This window comes from Cheilinus undulatus, linkage group 22 (genome assembly GCF_018320785.1).
Source record: "Cheilinus undulatus linkage group 22, ASM1832078v1, whole genome shotgun sequence".
Lineage (NCBI taxonomy): Eukaryota > Metazoa > Chordata > Actinopteri > Labriformes > Labridae > Cheilinus > Cheilinus undulatus.
This window is the reverse complement of record NC_054886.1, coordinates 26,439,656-26,459,247: the sequence shown is the minus strand read 5'-3', so window position 1 is coordinate 26,459,247 and position 19,592 is coordinate 26,439,656. Positions and strand designations below refer to the sequence as shown.

General features: G+C 35.9%; 1 protein-coding gene across 2 annotated transcripts; it reads right to left on the bottom strand.

The window, feature by feature from the left end:
• Positions 1-1,799: 1,799 nt before the first annotated feature.
• Positions 1,800-17,623, bottom strand: zgc:162171 (uncharacterized protein LOC565931 homolog). Of its 2 annotated transcripts, none has more exons than XM_041778810.1 (5): positions 17,416-17,623; positions 16,923-17,223; positions 6,662-6,792; positions 6,166-6,315; positions 1,800-2,479 (listed from the first exon to the last, which is right to left on the bottom strand). In XM_041778810.1, exons 2-5 carry the CDS (start codon positions 17,116-17,118, stop codon positions 2,258-2,260), a joined length of 699 nt encoding a protein of 232 aa, XP_041634744.1. In that variant the 5' UTR covers positions 17,119-17,223; positions 17,416-17,623; the 3' UTR covers positions 1,800-2,257. The 2 variants fall into 2 exon arrangements, with proteins under 2 accessions (XP_041634744.1, XP_041634743.1); XM_041778809.1 differs by having other exon boundaries at positions 16,923-17,186.
• Positions 17,624-19,592: the final 1,969 nt, after the last annotated feature.

The following is a 19,592-nucleotide window of genomic DNA, read 5'->3' as shown; positions in this document are numbered from 1 at the left end:
TTTGGAAACCATGGGCGTTGTGACCTGCAGACTAAAGAGGAGATGGACCATCCAGCCTGCTTCTCTGATGGGATGGGGTTGCATTAGTGCCTATGGCATGGACAGCTTACACATCTGGAAAGGCTAAATCAGTGCTGACCACCCAAAGCTAACGGAAAATTCAATTATGTTATAGCATTGACACAACAAACTAGGATGTACAACCAAAGCACCAAATAATAAACTGCAACAAATTTTCATAAAACTGTAGAAGCTAATCGAGGTTGGTTTGCAAAAAGAACACTTTGGTTTGTATTTAGCAGAATTAAGCTAACTAGCGTATAGCTTATATGCTAGTCAAAACTGAATAGCATTCTGCTTCTGTTTTCCCTCTTTAACCAAAGTAAAAATTAGCTTCTATAGCAACGTTAATGGCAGTCCGTCACTGAGAAAACCAAGTAAAAGGCAGAGCAATGCTGACAGATACCACCTAAAGTGGTAACGCTAACATTGCTAAACTTAAGGTCCGATGGCAGTACAAATTGATAGAAAATGAGTGGAGGAATTGCAGGAAAATCTTCAATATTTTTTTTTTGCATTATCTGTCCACAAACAGCATGAGGACAGAACCTTTTCATATAAAGAAGTGCTTTTTTTCTCATCTTAGTGTAGGTCCGTCTTTCCAGCCTTGACATTTTGATACCATATTGTAGACGACATGAACGTATGGGTGTTGGTTGCTGCAGTTCTTTCAAAGAAAAACTCTTTTCACATCTTTTTCTATTAGGGCATCCACAGCTCACTTAAGTGGATTCCTTTCAGACTGCTTCATAAATGAAGCCAAGTGATGGAAAAAAAATAAGGAAATAACCAACAGCGAGGCAGTATCATTACGTGTCCTGTAGCAGAGTGAAAGGGAACATTAACACGGGTGGGAAATTATAGGGCTTTGTCCGTCAAGCAGAACGGAAAATACAGGGAACAAGACGTCTGGGTTGAACATATACGAATTTTCCTTATAATTAGTGTTCGATTTTGAGCTTTTAACTACAGAAAAACAGCAGTGAGAGCAGACATGCTGTGAACAGAGAAAAGAATCAAAGCACAATGGATGAAAATAGATAGATTTTCTTCACGGACATTCAATCCAACATTTAATCACCATTTCAACGAACAAAGAGGCTGAAAAGTAAACCTGTTTAAGACAAGATTAAATGTTTTAAATGAGAAAATACAAGGTAAAATAAATGATTGCATAAACATTCACCCCCTTCAAGTCAGTGTTTAGTAGATGCTGCAATTACAGTGCTGAGTCTGTGTGGATAGGTCTCTAAACTTGAATCTGATTGGCCTGTAAAGATGTGACAGACAGAAAGTTCATCAGTCACCCTCCGAGATTTTTTTTTTTAAGCCTCTACCCTTTCTCAAACGCTGTCTATGAGTGGCGTGCCAGGTTACACGTGTCTTATCACTTCCATTTCTTTCAATTGAATCTTGTTTACATGCATGCATAGGAGTGTTGTTTTTACACTATAAGTCGTTATCACAGTTAAACAAAATAAATCAGGAGTATTCTTTCAATTCTGTTTGTTCCATTCTGTGGTTCGACTTCCACACATTTAACACTTTGCTCCAAATAATAAATCATAATCTCATAAGAAGCTAATCGAGAGGGGTAAAGATGCATAGTTTGGCTTAAAATTGCTGTTTTTTGCTTTTGAAGCGATTACTTCTTTTGTGCAGCTTTTTTTTTTTATCACTAAAGCATCAAAACCACAACAGATGACCTTCAAAATAACAGAGAAAAGAAAAAGCCAGGGTTAAAAGTACAGTTTTATGAATGGAAAATAATTTAACAAGTAGCTTTTGAAATTTGTTCACAAGCAAAGACTGGGTTCAGTTTTATGCATAATACAACAGGACACTCGTCTGTCTGGTTGTGTCTGCTCTGCTGTGACAAAATGTTCTATCTTAATTAAAAGAAGGCACCTTGCTTTCAGATACATTTTACTTTTTGTGCCAACTTCTTTCAAAAGTTTTTTAACTAGGCAATCGATTCAGACATGATTGTGGTTTCAAAAAGACAGATTTTATAATTAATGCTTCATAAAAACCCTTGCAAAGAAAACAAAACAACTTCAAATCTTGTTTTAGATTAAACTTTCTCTACGTTCCAGCAATTTCTCTAAAGAAAGATATTAATGAGGACGACAGACTGATCCGACATTGCTGCTTCATCGTCATCCACTCTCTAAGTTCAGACACGTTTGTCCTCATCTCACACGTCTCCGTCTCTGTGTTTATGTGATGAGCAGCCTGAACAGCCGCTGAGTCCTTTCTCCCTCGTGTTGTACTCGAACCGCGGCAGAACCAGAACATTGCCTTCAGCCTCAGTTCTGGTGGCGCCAGGGGCGGAGGCATCTTTCGATTCTCTCTCCTCCTCTACAGACATGATGTTTTTGACCAGGCAGGTGATGGCGGCATCAATGTTGGTGTTGTCCTAGAGAGACAGAGGGTAAGAGTTATGTTAAGTAATGTCTCTCTCTCCTGTTTGTGAGACGTTTTTGCTGTGAAGTTGCTGCTGAAAACACTCCATTTACTGATGTTGCTCTTCAAAATAAAAGACTTCAATGATGATTAGCATTGGAGGTTTTTATTGTGTCATACTTGGCAGAAATAGACCATGTATATCACTGGATACTTTACTAAACTTTAGCATCATGATGCTAACAGACATGAGGGATTGAGGCTGCTTTGAGAGAGATAAAGCCACAGTCAGCTTCTTTAGTCATCCAGGACCAAAGACGTATGAAACATGGATTAAAACACACCTTCAGCAGGTAAGATGTTTGTTCCTGCTGCATCTGGTTTAAGTGAAAAATACTGTAGCTAAGCACTCCAGTAATTAGCCTGCCCCCTAACCTTACAGTGAGCTCTGGCTAGAGCGCAGCTGTGTAATTTGCGGATTAAATTTACTGTTTTCTGGAACAAATGCATAATACTTTAGATGATCTGTAGACCAACTTCACTGACAGATTTTAGAAATTTACCTCACAATGAACAGAAACACAGCATATAGCTGGCTGTTAACTTACAATGAAGACAGTGACATTCACTAACAACAGACTGTACTGAGATTAATTGCTTGGTAATTTTATATCGTAGTGTTACAGGGCGGGGTAATTCCCCAAAGGGGCAGGTGATGTCATGGGCTCATATATATATTTGCCCTGCTCAGATAAAACCAAGCCAGGAAAAAGGTGAAGGAATTTATAAAGGTCTAAGTACAAATTTCAGTGTTTTCACATGTTTACAGCCACCTTATTCCAACATATCTAGTGTGTTAACCTCCCAAGACCCTGTGTGCACATATGAGGACATCACATTCTGGCCCTTCTCCAACATGGAAAGAAATTCTATAATTAGAATTTTTGAGAAAGCTGTGTATTGGAAAAGTCATTTTTTATTCATGCTCATTTGTTGTACACATGATGCTTTGCTGACATTGAACATTTAGGGGATGCTTCGCTGACACAGAAACTTCCAAGGTGTGACAGATCAGTTATCAGATAAGAAACCACTCACACTTTAGGCTGGTTCATGACAGGAAAAGGAATGACATAAAGATAACTTGTGCTGATTTGTTTTCACACATGTACTCTTATGGTCTTACTTTTGAAAGTAGTGTAGTATGCAGAAATGGTGTCAGCAAAGGTCAGTACCCATTCAAGTGCCACTTAGCCTACGAAATGCTGTGTTTGTACTTTGTATGCAGATATTTTTGTCTGATGATGATTTGCAATTATGCAACAGCATCCACCCCTGTACAGTATGCTACAAAAAAGGGAATCACTCCGCATGTGGCGGACCTCTCCCTGCAGCTGTCTGTTGACGTGTTGTTTGTGAGACTTCTCTTCTTGCAAGAATGATATTTTTTAATAAACTCATGATAAAGACAACTCTGATTTGAGCTCTTGTTCTCATCCTAAATCTGAGAAAAAATTCCAAAGCAGCTGTCTAGACTGTCCTTTGACATTTAAGTAAATCATTTAGTAGAGAATTTACTATGCAATTTTTCAGGATTTTCATTGATGTTTTTATGATTATATCTTGGAAATTTTCGAGAATTTTTTAGAAAATGTTTGTGTATTTCAGAGAGTTTCGTTAGCATTTATTTTGCTGTAAAAAATTAGAGTATTTGCATGAAAAAGGATTTTTATGTTTAGGGGATTCTTTTCTAAAAATTGAAGTCATTTTGTGTTAATTTGGGAAATGTATTTGTGATTTTTAGGGAATTTTATTTGATTCTTTTTTCTTTAAAAATGCATCAGAATTTTTAGGTATGCTCATGGAAACTTGGGAAATTTATTTTTTAATTTGGGGAATTTGATATGGAATCAGGTTGTGGGGTATCCTTTGAAATTTCTTAAAGCTGTGATGTTTTATAACTGATGTTTTAATTGTGACCTGCCAAGGGACTGCAGATGTAAATTAGCTTGAAGCTAACTCTGGTACAATGCATCAAATGGAAACATTTTTGTTTTTTATTGTACATGGTCCCTTTACAAACAAACAAATAAATAAATAAAAAAGATTATTGGAATTTCATGGATTTTTTGAATATTTTTGGGGGAATTTTCCATCATTTTTTATGAAAACTTTGGGAATATATTGGTATGTTTTGGGGAATTTGCTTTGAGAGTTTGGGATATTGTTTGACATTTTTTAGGAATTTCAATAGGATTTTGGGGGAAAATTTTATTAAAATTCAGGCAATATGATAAAGTTTGCTGAAACAATGTATTTGAAGAAGTTTTGGGGTATTTTTTGTGGGAATCTTCAAAAAAAGTGTTCAAGAATTTTTCATAGAAATTTTAGGACATTTCTGTGAATCTGTGTTAACATTGGAATTTATTTTTGGTCAAACTTAAATCCCGTTGAAAGACAAGGCTGAGCTTTTAAACTAATCAGGTCCTACTTATTCCAAATAAAGGGAGAAAATATAGCTAGTATTCCAAAAAAGCTCAGGTCTCAGGAGGTTAAGACACTAAGTTTTAAATTCACTTTAAATGGATTTCAAACTGTAAAAAGGTCCAAAAAAAGTGTGTTTCTGAAATAAAACAAAACAATGACGGTAGTGAAACAAAGAAAGAACTGAAAGGAGGCTAAAACCCTCAGTAGAAGTGAAAGAGATTGTCCAATCACATGAAGCTACATTTCAGTGAATTATGATAAATGATTAATACTTAAAACAATAAAATCACGCCTATGGGGTAAGGTGGTGTGTAAATTAAAGGTTCATCTCTTTCACTTCTTCATGTGGTTTCTGTAGAAGGAGGATCAAAAAGTGATCAGAGGTTAAAAAGGGGAACGAAAGCAGGGACAAGAGGTCACAGATACAGCACAAAGGTTCTTCTACACTCAGACTTAGCTGCTATCGTTGCACCTTCAGATAAAGATCTATTGACTAAGGAGGTAAAAGAAAATTCAATCAGCCAGATAGAACAAATGAGAGACAATGCGTCTTTTGTCTGTGCTTTATCTTCTCTCAGGCACAAGGCTTCATGCGAATAAGCTGTTAACAGTTGCTAGTTTTGGCCGCTAAATAAGGTTAGAAATGTCATCAATATGATGCTGTTTTAAGCTAGGACACTTCAGTCAGAAACAAGTAAATTTAAGTAAACAAAAAAATTGATTTTATTTATTCTTCATGACAAATACAAGGAGTGAAGTTGTGAAAAAAGGGGGTGCCAATTCTAGAGAGAAAACGAGACAAACAAGAAAGAGAGAGAGTGAAATCTGGGCAATAAAGATATAAAATCAGTAGGAATTAAAGATGAAGAGAGTGAGACAGAAGGCCAGGATAAATGCTGGCCATCAGTCCAAACAGAACTAAAAAAGGAGAAATGAGCACAGATAGACTGAAAGAAAACTTTCATTTGGATTATTTTTGGGACTTTTTGTCTTTCTTTTATAGAATAGTTGAAGGAAATTTGTGCAGAGAGAGCAAGAAAGACATACACCAAACAGCGCCAGGATCAAGCCTACAGCCAGTGCATCTGGGACTTTAGCCCCCGCTTTGGACCTCTGCTCTACCAGCTGAGCTAAACTGTCACCCTAAAAGCAAACATTTTGAAAGTATTTGCATCTGATGAGGCGAGGACCTGGAGGACAGTCTTGTCTCACCTTTGCAGAGGTTTCGTACCAGCCGACAAATCCGTACTCTCTGGAGAAGTTTTCCAGTTTGGGCAGCTTCGGGCACAAACCGTGACGCCGCTGGTCACACTTGTTGGCCAAAAGAACAGCTGGGACCGACCTTCCATTACTGAGGGCAACCTAGAAGAACCAGAACATACATATTTATTTTAGTCACAGTCTGCTCTCTGAAATGGGACACTGAAATTGATTTCATTGCATGTCTTCTGTGGTAGCTGAAGGGAAGTTTTCTTTGTAGAAACCATGCACAAGATCCACAGGCTTACTCACAATATGATAAATACCAACTCTTAAAAACAACTAGAGAAGGGAATTAACACTAGCTCGAACACAAGTTCACTTTACTGTGTCATGGTGAAATTCACAATGAAACTCAGACAACTACAGCAGAAGTACAAAAGATACAGGGAGGAAAAATGTTCAACATATGATCACAGAGCAACTTTAGCTGCTTCATCACATTAACCTTTGAGTCCAGGTCTCCTTTCCACTTGAGGATGGCCTGAAACGTGGACAGCCGTGTCATGTCGAAGACGACCAGAGCCCCCACCGCCTCTCTGTAGTAAACGCGGGTCATGTTCCCGTAACGTTCCTGACCTGTGGAAAAGAAAATAAAGAAGACAACAGAATTAGCGCAGTCTCAAAGATGTACAGTGTTAATTCAATTTGGCTTTTTTTTCTTACAATAAAAGACATACAAAAAAACATCTTTAATGTCAGAAATATGCAATGTAAAATGTGTGACTGCAAAAATATTCACCCCCTTCTAGTCAGTATTTAGTAGATGCACCTTTGGCTGCAATCACATCATTGAGTCACATCTGGACACTGTAATATTAGTCCAGAACATTCACCTCGTCATCTAGAAACCACATCTGTGTAGCTTTAGCTGTATGCTTTTGGTCATTGTCTTGCTGGGAAATAAATCTTCTCCCAATCCACAGTTCTCTTGCAGACTGAATAAGATTGTCCTCCAAGATTTTACTATATTTTGCTGCATTCATTTTACCCTCTACCTTTACAAGCCTTCCTGGGCTAGCTGATGAGAATAATCCCCACATGATGTCTTGGTGGCCTCTCTCACTAGTCTCCTTCTCGCATGGTCACTCAGTTTGAGAGGACGGCCTGATCTAGACAGATTTACCCGTGCCGTATTCCTTCCATTTCTTGATGATAATTTTAACTGAACTTCAGGGGATGTTGAGTGCCTTGTAATTTTTTTTTTTAATCCATCCCTTGACTTCTTCCCTTGACTAAGCTTTTTTTCTAATTTGCTTGGAGTGTTCTTTAGTCCTCATGGTGTAATGGTAGCCAGGAATATTGATAAATCAGTGACTGGACCTTTCTGACACAGGTGTCTTTTACCACAATTGCCTGAGACGCATTCACTGGGAATGATCCTCATTTCAGTAATTGTAAGACTACGAGCACCAGTCGGCTCTGCTGAATTATGTCAGTCATTTTAAAGGGGGTCAATATTTATGCAGTCACTTTTTTTTACATTACATATTTTCATTTAATTGATATTACTTTGTGGAAATCTGTTGACATTAAAAAAGTTTTTTGTTTTTGCCAAAAAAAGCCAGATTATATTGACCATGATTGATTTATAAAATAAGTAGAGTAAAACACCAAAGGGGGTGAATACTTTTTTATAGACACTGTAACTACAGTAATTAGAAACCTTGAGTTTTTCCAGTTCAAAGCTGAATATCATAACAATCAAACTTAGAAACAAAGAAACTTCTAACTTTTTATATGAAACCGAAATAGATATAAATTAATCCATCATTTTTTTATTTCTTGATTTTAAATTCCAAAAAAGTTGGGACATTGTGTAGAATGTGAATTAAACAAACAAACAAAAAATGTAATGTGCAAATCTTTATTTAACTGAATGAAGTTCAAAGGCAAGATATTTAGCTAATGCTGAAACAGATCAACTTTTTGGTTCAATGTTGGAATTATGAAACTGATGCCTGAAACATGTTCCAATAAAGCTGGGACAGGATCATATTTACCACTGTTACATCCCCTTCTCTTCAAATAAGACTATTTTAAGTGTCTGGGGACTGAAGACACTGACTTCATAAGTATTTCACTGCTTGTGAATGACGAAGCCTTTCAGATGAGCTCATTTATGCCAAATCTTGGTGCTATAACTGGTTAAAAATTTGCCTGTGAATTGTTCAAGGTGTTTATCAGGCATTCAAAAACTTTCCAAGTCCTTTTCTTGTTCCTGTCCCAACTTTTTTGGAAAGTACTGTATCTAATCAAGAATGTGTGCATATTTCCATCAAACATTAACATCTATCAGTTTGAACATTAAGTATCTTGTTTCTGTGCTGAAATCACTTGAATAGGATTTGCAAATCATAGTACTGTAAATGCACGCATTTTACACAATGTCCCAACTTTTTAGGAATTTGGGTTCGTAAACAGCTCTGTAGCACTGTTTGTCTTTAAAAATTAAACCAAATAATCAGCTGTTTGTTTCCTTTATGATGCAGCTAATTCTGACCCAAAAAGCATCACACTCTAAAGATGAAGGTCAGGAAAAAACTGCATTTTTGTTTGCAAAATGCTTCTAGATACCTGTCAACAAACATATTGATTATCTGACAAACTTCTGCAACTCCACCATCAGCATCTTGCTCAAGAAGAGCAGAGTCTGTTCCAACTTTTGTGTACGTGCAGAAACATTTTGTTTCAAACAAGTAGGTACACGATTGGGTTAAACTGAAAACATGAATACGCCTCTATCCTGACGGCTAACTTCCTCCACATGATCTTAATATAGTGGTGAATCAGTGGATGTGATACACATAGAGCGCACATGACCCTCACAGCAAGACAAGCACTGATACAGAAATCCCCCACAACACAAATACGAGTAGACTGACAGTCGACTCTGTCTGTGGATCAGCTTTGTCTGTTTAGGACAAAGAAACAGTCATAACACTTTATGCTGTCACTACATCACACTCTGATGGCTGAGTCCTAAAAACAAAAGTTTAACGACAGTTTTCTGAATAATGGAACTGATACCATCCTTCTGAAACACAAAAATCAAGTTTTACAGGTGTTTTGCTTGAAAAATGGCAGTACGCATTTAAACAACACACATAGTATAACAAAGGGAACCTGTCTGGACCCTCTCGGTTTTCAATCGGGTCCTAAGTGTTTAAAAAAAGAGAAGTCACTTGTTGTAATTTTATCATTTGTAGGGCTGAACAATTTGGGATAAAAATCAAATTGCAATATTTTTCCCCAATATTGGAATAGCGATGATTTACATATTACTAAACAAACACAACAAAAACCATTCTATTTTATAACCAGCACAGCATCAGATCAATTAAACTTGGGGTTAACGATTCTGAAAAATATCTAATCGTGATTTTCTTGGCTCGTGCTATTTTGAAGGGGACTATTATTTCTGTCATTCTCATTGTGATTAAAGAAAATACACAGTAAAAAAAGAAAAGTAGGATTTTAATGATTTTTTAAAAGACAGTTAAATGTTGGCATATTGTGTAGAACATTACATTTCTGCTGCAAAGAAACTGTATTAAACTGGTAATTTTGAAACATAAAAGTTAAAAAAAACTATTGCACTGTCTGCTTTATAATTTAATCTCATTTTCGATTAATGGCCCAGCCATAATCATTCATTAATTGACAATGATTACATGCAAAATGCATAATTAATAAATAAATAAATATTAGGGCTGACAGCCTCAAGTCGATTGGTCGATTATTTGGACGAGGACCTCATGTTCGGCCAAATCCAATTGGTCAAACAATCGCACATGCTACTTTAATTGGAAGAATCCATGTTTTTTTTTTGGCAGGGGTGAGAAGGGAGATGTCATGTGTTTTTATTTTTTCTGTTATCTAGTTTTACAAAATATAATTTACAATAAAAAAAAAAACTATGAATGTAACTATTCAAATATAATTTACTTGTGCCTTTAAGGGTAATTAATTACAGGTTAAATACCCAAAAAGTCAAAACAACGTCACTAGGACCCTCCCACCAAACCCTGTGAAGCACGTTTATTCTCCGTTTCTCGTTAATTGACAACATGTCGAAAAAGTCAGCTGTGTGGCAACATTTTGTTAAAAAGGATTATTATTTAATTACAACATAAGGTGGTTATACTGCAAAAAATGTAAGATTTTTAAGTTAATTTTGGGTTCATTTTGAATTTTAATTACCACCTAAATGCACTGACTATATTTTCAGTGATAAGTTTGATGTAGATATAACATGAAGGTTTTATTCACTCATTTATTTATTTGTTTGTTTGTTTTTGGTCCGTCCCACAACCAATCGATTACTTGATGATCTGGTGCGATTTTAGCCGGCCAAGTTTTTCTTTGGTTGACTACAGCCCAAATAAATATATCCAATACATGCCTGATTTGGTCAGTTTTGGCATTTAAAAGGTAAATTGAAAGAGAGTAGTTAATCAACCTATCAGAATTTCCTCTCTGCTGTTGCTAGGTGGAAAACACTTTCCTTCTAGCTATGCTTAATTGTCCTTCTATAAATTTAGAGAGGAGATCTTAGACATAATTCAGTGAGAACATAATTTTGAAGTACAGAACAGCTGTTTTTATCAATAAACACTGAAGTATATTCTTTACCTGGACACTGTGCTAATCTAACTGGGGCAGGGAAGTAAAGAGTAGTTTAGCTAAAATACATTTTCATAACATTAAATAAAAAAGACTCAAATGGCCAACTTCCCAATGAAAGTCTTGCATTAGTTTGGGTTTGTGGTTTTCATAACCCACTGCATTAGCCTAGAATAATCCTCTGGCTAAACTTAAAACACGGGTATTATAATGCTGAGCACATTCAGCCTTATTCTTGCAAAAGTTAAACACATTTTTTGACTACTGACCTTAATAGCATTAACATTAAAAAATGGAATTGTCTCACTCTTTACATGCATACAATATATGTCAATTTATTTACAAACCCTAATTACAAACAAGGTTGGGACACTTTAAAATTTGAATAAAAACAGAATATAGTGATTTAAAACTAATCAACCTATACTGAATAGAATAAAACAAAAACACAAGAAATGTAATGTTCAAACTCAAAATATTGTTTTAAAATATAAACACATTCTGAATTAAATCCCTAAAATATATTCCAACAAAGGTAGGATAGGATTACAAAAACATGGGTAAAGTTGTGAAATGCTTGAGAGCATTTTACAGATAAGTAGGTTCACTGGTTATAGGTAACAGAGCCATGATTGGGCATAATGCAACACTGGAGTTATCTCTGCATGCAGGGAGAAAGACCTGCTATAATGTTCCTACTTGGGTTTATATGTTCAGACTTTCTTTATTTATTTTTAAATAAGATAGTCAACTTGTGTGCTTACCTGACTGGCTGTCTTAAAAGCTTTCAGCTCTCCAAACCAAACCAAAAAACACCATTTAGGGTTAAATTTACTTTAGTTGAAGAGATAACTGTATATTGTTTTCTTTTTTCAAATCAAAAATGGCATTTTGATGTTTTGATTTTATTTTAAAAAAAATTAACTTTCAAATAAACTAAAGAAATTTTATAAATGGTCTAGTTAACCTTTTTTTTTTAATACTTTATTTTCTTTCAAATGAATTTTTTGGATCTCTAACAGTGAGACCAGTCCCTATAATGCTGCCAGCCACAAGGGGGCGACTGGGATATTTCATTTGCATATTTCTGTGGCTGTCATGTTATCTACTTATGACTGGGTTCGATGCTAATATGCGGTGCAAGGTTATTATAGTTAACTAAAACTAACTAAATAGCTAAAACTAAAATTCAAAAATAATTTTAGTTAACTGAAACAAAATAAAAAATAAGCTTTACCAAAAGAATGAAAATTAACTAAAACTGTATAGTGCGTTTACAAAACTAAACTAAAATAAAAATAGAGACAAAATATCCTCAGTTTTAGTCTTTGACACAACCATACTGAGTGGCACCTACACCCGAGCCTAGAGAGTGTAAAATTGGCTGATTTGATTGGTTAAGACTTCACAAAGTGGTAGTTTTACGCCTGGAGTTGTATTCAAACACCTTCTTTAAATGAATAAAATGATAAGTGAAGAGTAGCCTGTTAGAATATGTTTGTAAAAATGTATGATGTTTACTCAGCCATATCATGTACCCCCCAAAAAACCTAAAACTAACTGAAAATAATTAAAACTACACTAAAACGAAGCATTGTTGCAAAATAAAAACTAAACGAACAAACCAGCAGTCAAAACTAATAAAAACTAAACTGATATCAAACACAGAAAATGAAAACGAAATAAAAATGAAAGCTAATGAAAAATTCAAAACTATTACAACCTTGCTGTGCAGTGGTAAGTGAAAAAACCCAAGCTGGAAACTTGCAGTTGGACCCAAAAAGCCTGTTTCCACAGAAGACAGCAGTTTTATCAAGAAAGAATGGACTGATAAATACGTGCGGTTTAGCATGCATTATATTTGCTAATAATGGCTGACAGGTGGATTTCTGAAAAATGGATACACAAAGTCATTCCTGATTAACCCCTTAAAGCCTGTTGTATCATTTTTGAGACATACTTTTATGATACCTGTATCTAATCAATATGATCAATAACTTACTAAAAAAACTTCTGAATACAATCCAATAAATGATAAAAATGCCCTTAAGTGGATTATCAGTTACCAGAAACACCTAATGTATCAAATGAGATACAAAAAATATGTTACATTTTATGGAAATTTTGATTTTTTTAAATTTCAGTAGAAAGTTAGGCTAATCTCAGTTCCAAAAACTGAGAATTTTATGGCTATAAGATAAGATACAATAAGATATTGCTTTATTAGTCCTGCAAGGGGAAATTACAAATAATAGTTTTTATAATTTGTGTTTTCAGGCTTTAAAGGGTTAAATTATTTCAGCCTCAGTTGTTTTGCAGTTGCTTTAATAGCTGTAGGGAGTATTCAAAAAGGCTAGGGAGCAAACTGAGGTTAAGTGTATTGCCTAGGGACACATCAACTTGTGACTGCAGGAGCTGGGGCTCAAACCCACAACCTTCAGGCTGTGAGACGGCCAACTTGACCTACTGAGCCACGATCTATCTTGTTTCAAAATGAACATCAAAATTTGGAAAAACAGCACTATTTTCATATTCGAAAAGAATCTTGTAATGTTGGGATTACTATCTTGTTAATTCTAAGTAAGTGAAAGATTAATATTTTCTGATGCAACAATTTCATTTGAATTTGGCGTAAATCGGGCAAGTGTGTGCTGCTATAGAACGATACCAAATTTTGCAAACGCTCTAATTATATTTCCTTTTTTTTTTTCTATCGTGACACATGCACGTGATAAAATAACTTCCTTTGAATAATTCTGCACGAACATCCTCCTGGGCTCTTATATTATCTCTGCTAAGAAAGCCTTAACCAATAGCAGAAAGGCTGCTCCTTCAATCTAGATAAGCGTTCACTCACTCACACTAAACAGTGATGCAATTACCAATCTGACAGAGCAATAATGATTATCTGCTTAGTGTTTGTATGCATGAGACAGACTCGTGGGCTCAGACTCCACTGAAATCATCACTGGATACTGGTTAACAGTCCATCTGGCTGACAGCCTCAGCAGATGTCTTCATGTAAATGACAGCTCATATCAGCTGTCATATTTAAATTACACACAAAGGCTCAGCAACAGATGATAAATTACAGAGCGTGCAGAGAAGAAAGAAGGACATGTCTCCAAAAGAACATCAAATTAAATGCTATCAGATTGGCTTGATGGGCTATAGAAGCAGAACACAACAAGCTCTTCTTTGTGAAATGAATGGGAAGTTCTGGAGCGGTAGCATTTCTGTGAAGAGACAAAGGTTAACCACATTTTCTCAACACTTAAAATGTGCAACATCATTGTTGGACATGTCAGCAAGATGAGACAACTGACAAAAGTGTAGATGTTCAACTCTGAGCCTTTTAGCCAGTTTACTCAACAGTTAGCATTCTAGCATCAGACAAACATTTATGACTTAGTCTAAACTATCTGAGAACTCATTTTAACTAAAAATTCTATACTTAAATTCTAAATTTAAGAGTCAAAATGTTGGAGGCTGTATGTTTATGTGACTTTGTTTGAGCCCAGAAAGTTTGGCTTTTAAATGGCTCTTTGTTTTTTAATAATCAGGCTTTTAAAATGTGGATCAAATAACAACAAAGGATGGAGAAAAGGAAAATTGGCAGTGTAGGAGACCATTTTTGCCTCGTAGGGTTCAAATGGTCTCATACTTTTTTTTTTTTTTAAATTTTGACTACTGTAGCTGCAGCAGATATCTACATTTCAGATACATTTAACATACTTTATACCGGGTAGTTTAACCTTCAACAGTGCACTGTGGCCGGTCAAATCACACATTTGTATTGTTCCTGTCCTGTGTGAACCACACAGTATCTCAGAAATTCTCTTTCTGTGAGATCAGAAACAGAAACAGCCCTGTGTTCAGCTTTGTGACTTTGCATTTTTTAGCTAATCCAAGCTGGGTTTTAAACAGTTTATTTGGCCTAAGAAGGAGGAGAATTTTCTCAACACATAAAAGAATATTTAATTCTTTAGCTTATCAGAAAACGCACCATTTATGGTATTAACTGCCTAGACAGGTGGTGGTAGGAAAATGTGTAGTCAGACCAATCTGCTTGAATAAAACAGTATTTACCTCTAAAATGTAGAAGTGTAGAAGTAAACTGTCAAATAAAATAGTAAAAGTAAATAAAAATACCCTGTATGTGTACTTTCCTACCATGTATATTCTCACAGGTTTGAAGTATGTTCGCCATGAAACCAGAATTTTAAACTTTAGGGTGATACTAGTAAAAAACACAAATGATTTTGATACCTGTTTCAATAATACAGAGAAAAATATTCTCTGCTCTCAATATTTGGTCATTTCTTCTTCCTGAACATCACACACTGAAGGCTTAGTCCTACACACTGCACAAATACTTAGAAATGTTGACAATGTTTTTGTGCAATTTTTTCCAATGGATTTGTTCCTCTTGGTAACATCTTTCTTGTAAAGGGTATTAAGTTTTTTTAAGACTTTGGTACATGCTGATTCTACTGATTAATAAAAGTTCTGATATCCAAAACATTGCCAACACATTTATGCAATAATCAATGTATTTGTGCAATTTTTTAATGGATTTGTTCCTCTCCAGAACTTCCTTATTATAAAGCTTACAATGTTTTTCAAGACTTTGGTACACCCTGATTCAAATGAGCAATGCAAATTTTGGTATCAAAATGTTGCCAACATATTTGTGCAATTGTCAATGAATTTGTGCAATTTTTTCCAATGGATTTGTTCCTTTCCAGAACGTCTTTATTATGAAGCAGATAACCTTTTTTGGTGCTCTTTTACTTCCTGTTTCTATTGATCAATTAAAATTTTGATATCCAAAACGTAGCCAACATATTTGTGAAATCGTCAATGTATTTGTGCATTCTTAAAAATTTCTTCCTCTCCATAACATCTCCATAAAGTGTTGTCAACATATTTCTGCATGTTTAACAGTCATCCTTTCACAGCACAGCTTTCTTATGTAAATATCAATTTTTTTTCTAGTGGAACTTTTGAATACCATTTATCAACTAAATGTTCTGAATCACTGGCTACATAATTGTGCAATTAAGACATGTAGGAGTTTGCCTGCAACTTGTGTTAAACTCATTAAGGTATTTTCCTGCACTGCAACATGTCTTTCTCACAAAAAAGATTTAGGTTAAATGTTTTGGTATTTGGTACTTTCAAATACGGTTGGTCAGAAAAAAGTTAGGTTCCTGAACCTTTACCAACACAATTGTGCAATTTAGACAGTATGTATGCATTTAATCGCATTATTTTGATGCTTTCATCCCTCTTCAAAGTGCCTTTATGAAAAAGATGAGAGTTGTTTAAGCTTTGGTAGATTTTAAAACTATCAAATCATTTACAGTATTGGTACCTGTAATGTTGCCAACATAGTTGTGCAATTTAGACTGTATGTATGCATTTTACTGCACCATTTTGATGCTCTCACCCATCTTCAGCATGCCTTTATGAAATGGATCAGGGTTTGTTAAACGGTGGTAGTTTTTGACATCATTAGTACCTGTAATGCTGCCAACACAACTGTGCAATTTAGACAGAGTGTATTCGTTTAACTGCATTTTTTAAGCTTTTGTAGATTTTGAAACTATCAGATCAGTTACAGTATTGGTACCTGTAATGTTGCCAACACAATTATGGCTTTGGTAGTTCTTCTGCAGCATTGATACCTTAAATATTGTGAATATATTTGTGCAATTCAGAGAGTTGTGCAAGAGTTTTCCTGGATTTAGTTTGGAGTTGGGAATATTTAAGAAAAATGAATGGCTGTAGGTTTAAGCTGTCATTTTTGGTATTTTGCAAAAGACTTAACCAGGACATAAGGTTTTTAAAAACTTAAATCCAGTCTAGGGAAAGTGAACTACACATTTATGTGGAAGTTTTAAGTAAATTATTACCTTTGACAGACGGTTAGCTTCACTGTGCCTCACCCTCTTATTTGACTATGCAAATACAGTATAAATACAAGCCACTGACTACACGCATGTGGTTTCTGGCTCTTAAATACTCTATTTAGGGATACAGAGACATTTCCAAACAGAGTCACTCCTTCTCTGACTCACCGGCGATGTCCCACAGCTGCAGCCTCACCACCGTCTTGTGATCCCAGTTGAGCACTTTGAGGGCGAAGTCGACCCCGATGGTGGCTCGGTAATGCTGGGAGAACACCTGGTGCACGTAGCGCTTTATGATGGACGTTTTACCGACTCCGAGGTCGCCGATGACCAAAACTTTGAGCAGGCGCTCGTGCTGCATCATTCACTGCTCCGGACGAGAGCGCGAGCACAACAGTGAGGTCTCCAATTATGGGTTCACATGAGGAAGAGCTGCAACATACGGAGGGTTTGGCTAGTGGCAGTCGGTCTGAAGTCATGGAAGGAGGCAGAAAGCTAAAATTTGACTCTTAAGCTGACGAAAACATAAAAAAGACGTAACTTATAGACAGAAAAATGCGTTTGAAAGCTACGTTGACCAAAAGAAACTGATTAAACACACGCCTTGACCCGAGGATAACTCCGAAGTGTCATTTAAAAAGTCAATATTTGCGTTTCATACCTTAAAAAGCAGAAACAGTCGCTTCAAATTCAATTAAAACTCCTGTCGATGCGTCGTAGTGGAGGTAAAAACAAGAACTTGCCTCTTTAAAAGTCGCGGAAGATTAAAAGAAGAAGAAAAACCGTGTTATCTGTTTAGCCTGCGGTTTGTGTGCACATCTCTAGCTCTCTGGTCGGATGGCAACCTCTCACACAGGACTAGCAGCGTGTTGGTGTTGAAGCTGTCAGCAGTCCGTGCTGTCAGGATGGCCACGCCCACTGGCTGTGTGTGTGTGTGCGTGCGTAGACATTACCGACTTCTGAGGACTTTTTTTTTAGAATTATGTATGCTAATGAGGACATGTGAGCATACTGGGACATAACAGCCCTCCTCCTCAAGGAGAAACACTTATCAGAATATAAGTTATCAAAGTGAGTCTAAAATAATACAAGAGCATCTAAACTATGGCCTGCAGACCAAATCTGGTCTTTGATATCTATTTTAATTGGCCTGCAGCAAGTTGTAAAATAAAATGAACCACAGCCCATATTAACCCTCTGAGCCCTGTGCTGTTTTTGTAACAATTTTTTTTCTGCCTAGACTTACTGTCTAAAAAAGCTTGTGAAACATCAACTCTGTGTCAAGCTCTATGCAGCCTTTTCTTCAGGACAACTTGGTGTTTAAGAATATGCTTGCTTCTTCAATGCCACTTGAATTTTATAAAAGTTATGGGACTATAAAAAGAAGAGAAAAAAAGAAATGCAAACTCAAAGATTTTTATTTATTGTTAATATTAATGACCAATTATTTTTGCACAGACTTGTTCTTCCATCTCTTTAGGTACAAAACTATTTAAAAAATACATTTTGTGACAAAAATTCTTCAAAATGTTCACTTTTTTAAGATTTATTTTTGGGCATTTTTGTGCCTTTATTAAATAAAGGAGGACAGTGGATAGAGTCAGAGACAGGGTCAAGAGTGGGGGAGAGACTTGCGGTAAGGGGCCTCTGGCTAGATTCGAACCCAGGCCACCCGCGTACCTGGGAAGTGCCTTAAACCACTAGGCAACCTGCTCCCCAAAATACTCACATTTTTACCAAAAAAAAGTCATTACACTTTTGGGAATTTGAGCCATTATCTAGAGCAGTTCCTGTCTGCAGTGACTCTGAAGAACACATCACAGTCTCCCTGTGTCTTTTTCTTTCTGTTTTGAGTCTTACATGCTGTCTCCTTTAGTATTTAAGTGTCTGCACATGTGCTGTTTGGTAAAGCATAATGGGACAAAACACTTTGCAATAATCAGCTTCAAGCACCAATAATTTTACAAAGCTCAGCAGCTTTATATGGTTTGCTCTTTTTTATGTCTTTATCCCTTTAAAACCAATTGTATCATATTTTATTTGCAATTTTTTTGATACCTCTATCTAATCAAAATGTTTAACAATTTCCTAAAAAAAAAATGTATACAATTATATAAATGATAAAAATGCCCCCCAGTGGATAATCAGTTTCAAACAATTCCTAATGTATCAAATGTGGAACAAAAAATGTATATGTGAAATTGTATGGCCTTATTTCTTTTTTCTGGATTTCAGTTAAATAAACATCTCATTTCCACATTTCCACATTTCCAAAAAAATATAATTTTCTGGCAATTATTTGAGGTATCAGGCTTTAAAGGGTTATGTGAAGATGGGCCACCAGTCTCTGCTGAATGTAGTATCATTCTCATCCTGACCAGTAGATCTAGTGGGAGCCAGAGAGAGGACCCCTTGAAATCTGATAAGCCACCCCAAACCTCTTTACAATGATCGGCGGTTTCTCAATAACAAGCCATTTAAGCATGTTCAGTTACCAAGCGTATCTTAGCCTTCATTGGATTGGTCTCACTAACTTTAATACTAAAAAGGTGAGTTATTTTAAAGTGGCCCAGTCATCCTTGAAAGGCATCTAATAACTTTGGTGAAAAGTTTCACATGCACATTTGCTTACAAAAAGGAGCTTCTCTGGGTGCTGGAAATATGTGCCTGAGAAGCATTACTCACCACCACCCAGCAGGTGGCAGCAGAGAGATACATCTGACAGTGAGACATTAAGAGTAGGGCATGCAGGTTTTGTTTAGGTCAGTGGCAGTTCAGCTACAACTTCAAATAGCAAAGCACAGATTATAAAGTTGAATAAGATCTGTGCATTTGTCT

Bases quoted from the DNA above. Each gene is read 5' to 3' on its own strand.
- zgc:162171 (XM_041778810.1), bottom strand. From the start codon at position 17,118: ATGATGCAGCACGAGCGCCTGCTCAAAGTTTTGGTCATCGGCGACCTC. The intron at 6,316-6,661 runs GTTAATGTGATG...TGGTTCTTCTAG, and splicing joins AAGGAGACCTGGACTCAAAG to GTTGCCCTCAGTAATGGAAG. The intron at 2,480-6,165 runs GTGAGACAAGAC...CTGTCTCTCTAG, and splicing joins GGTACGAAACCTCTGCAAAG to GACAACACCAACATTGATGC.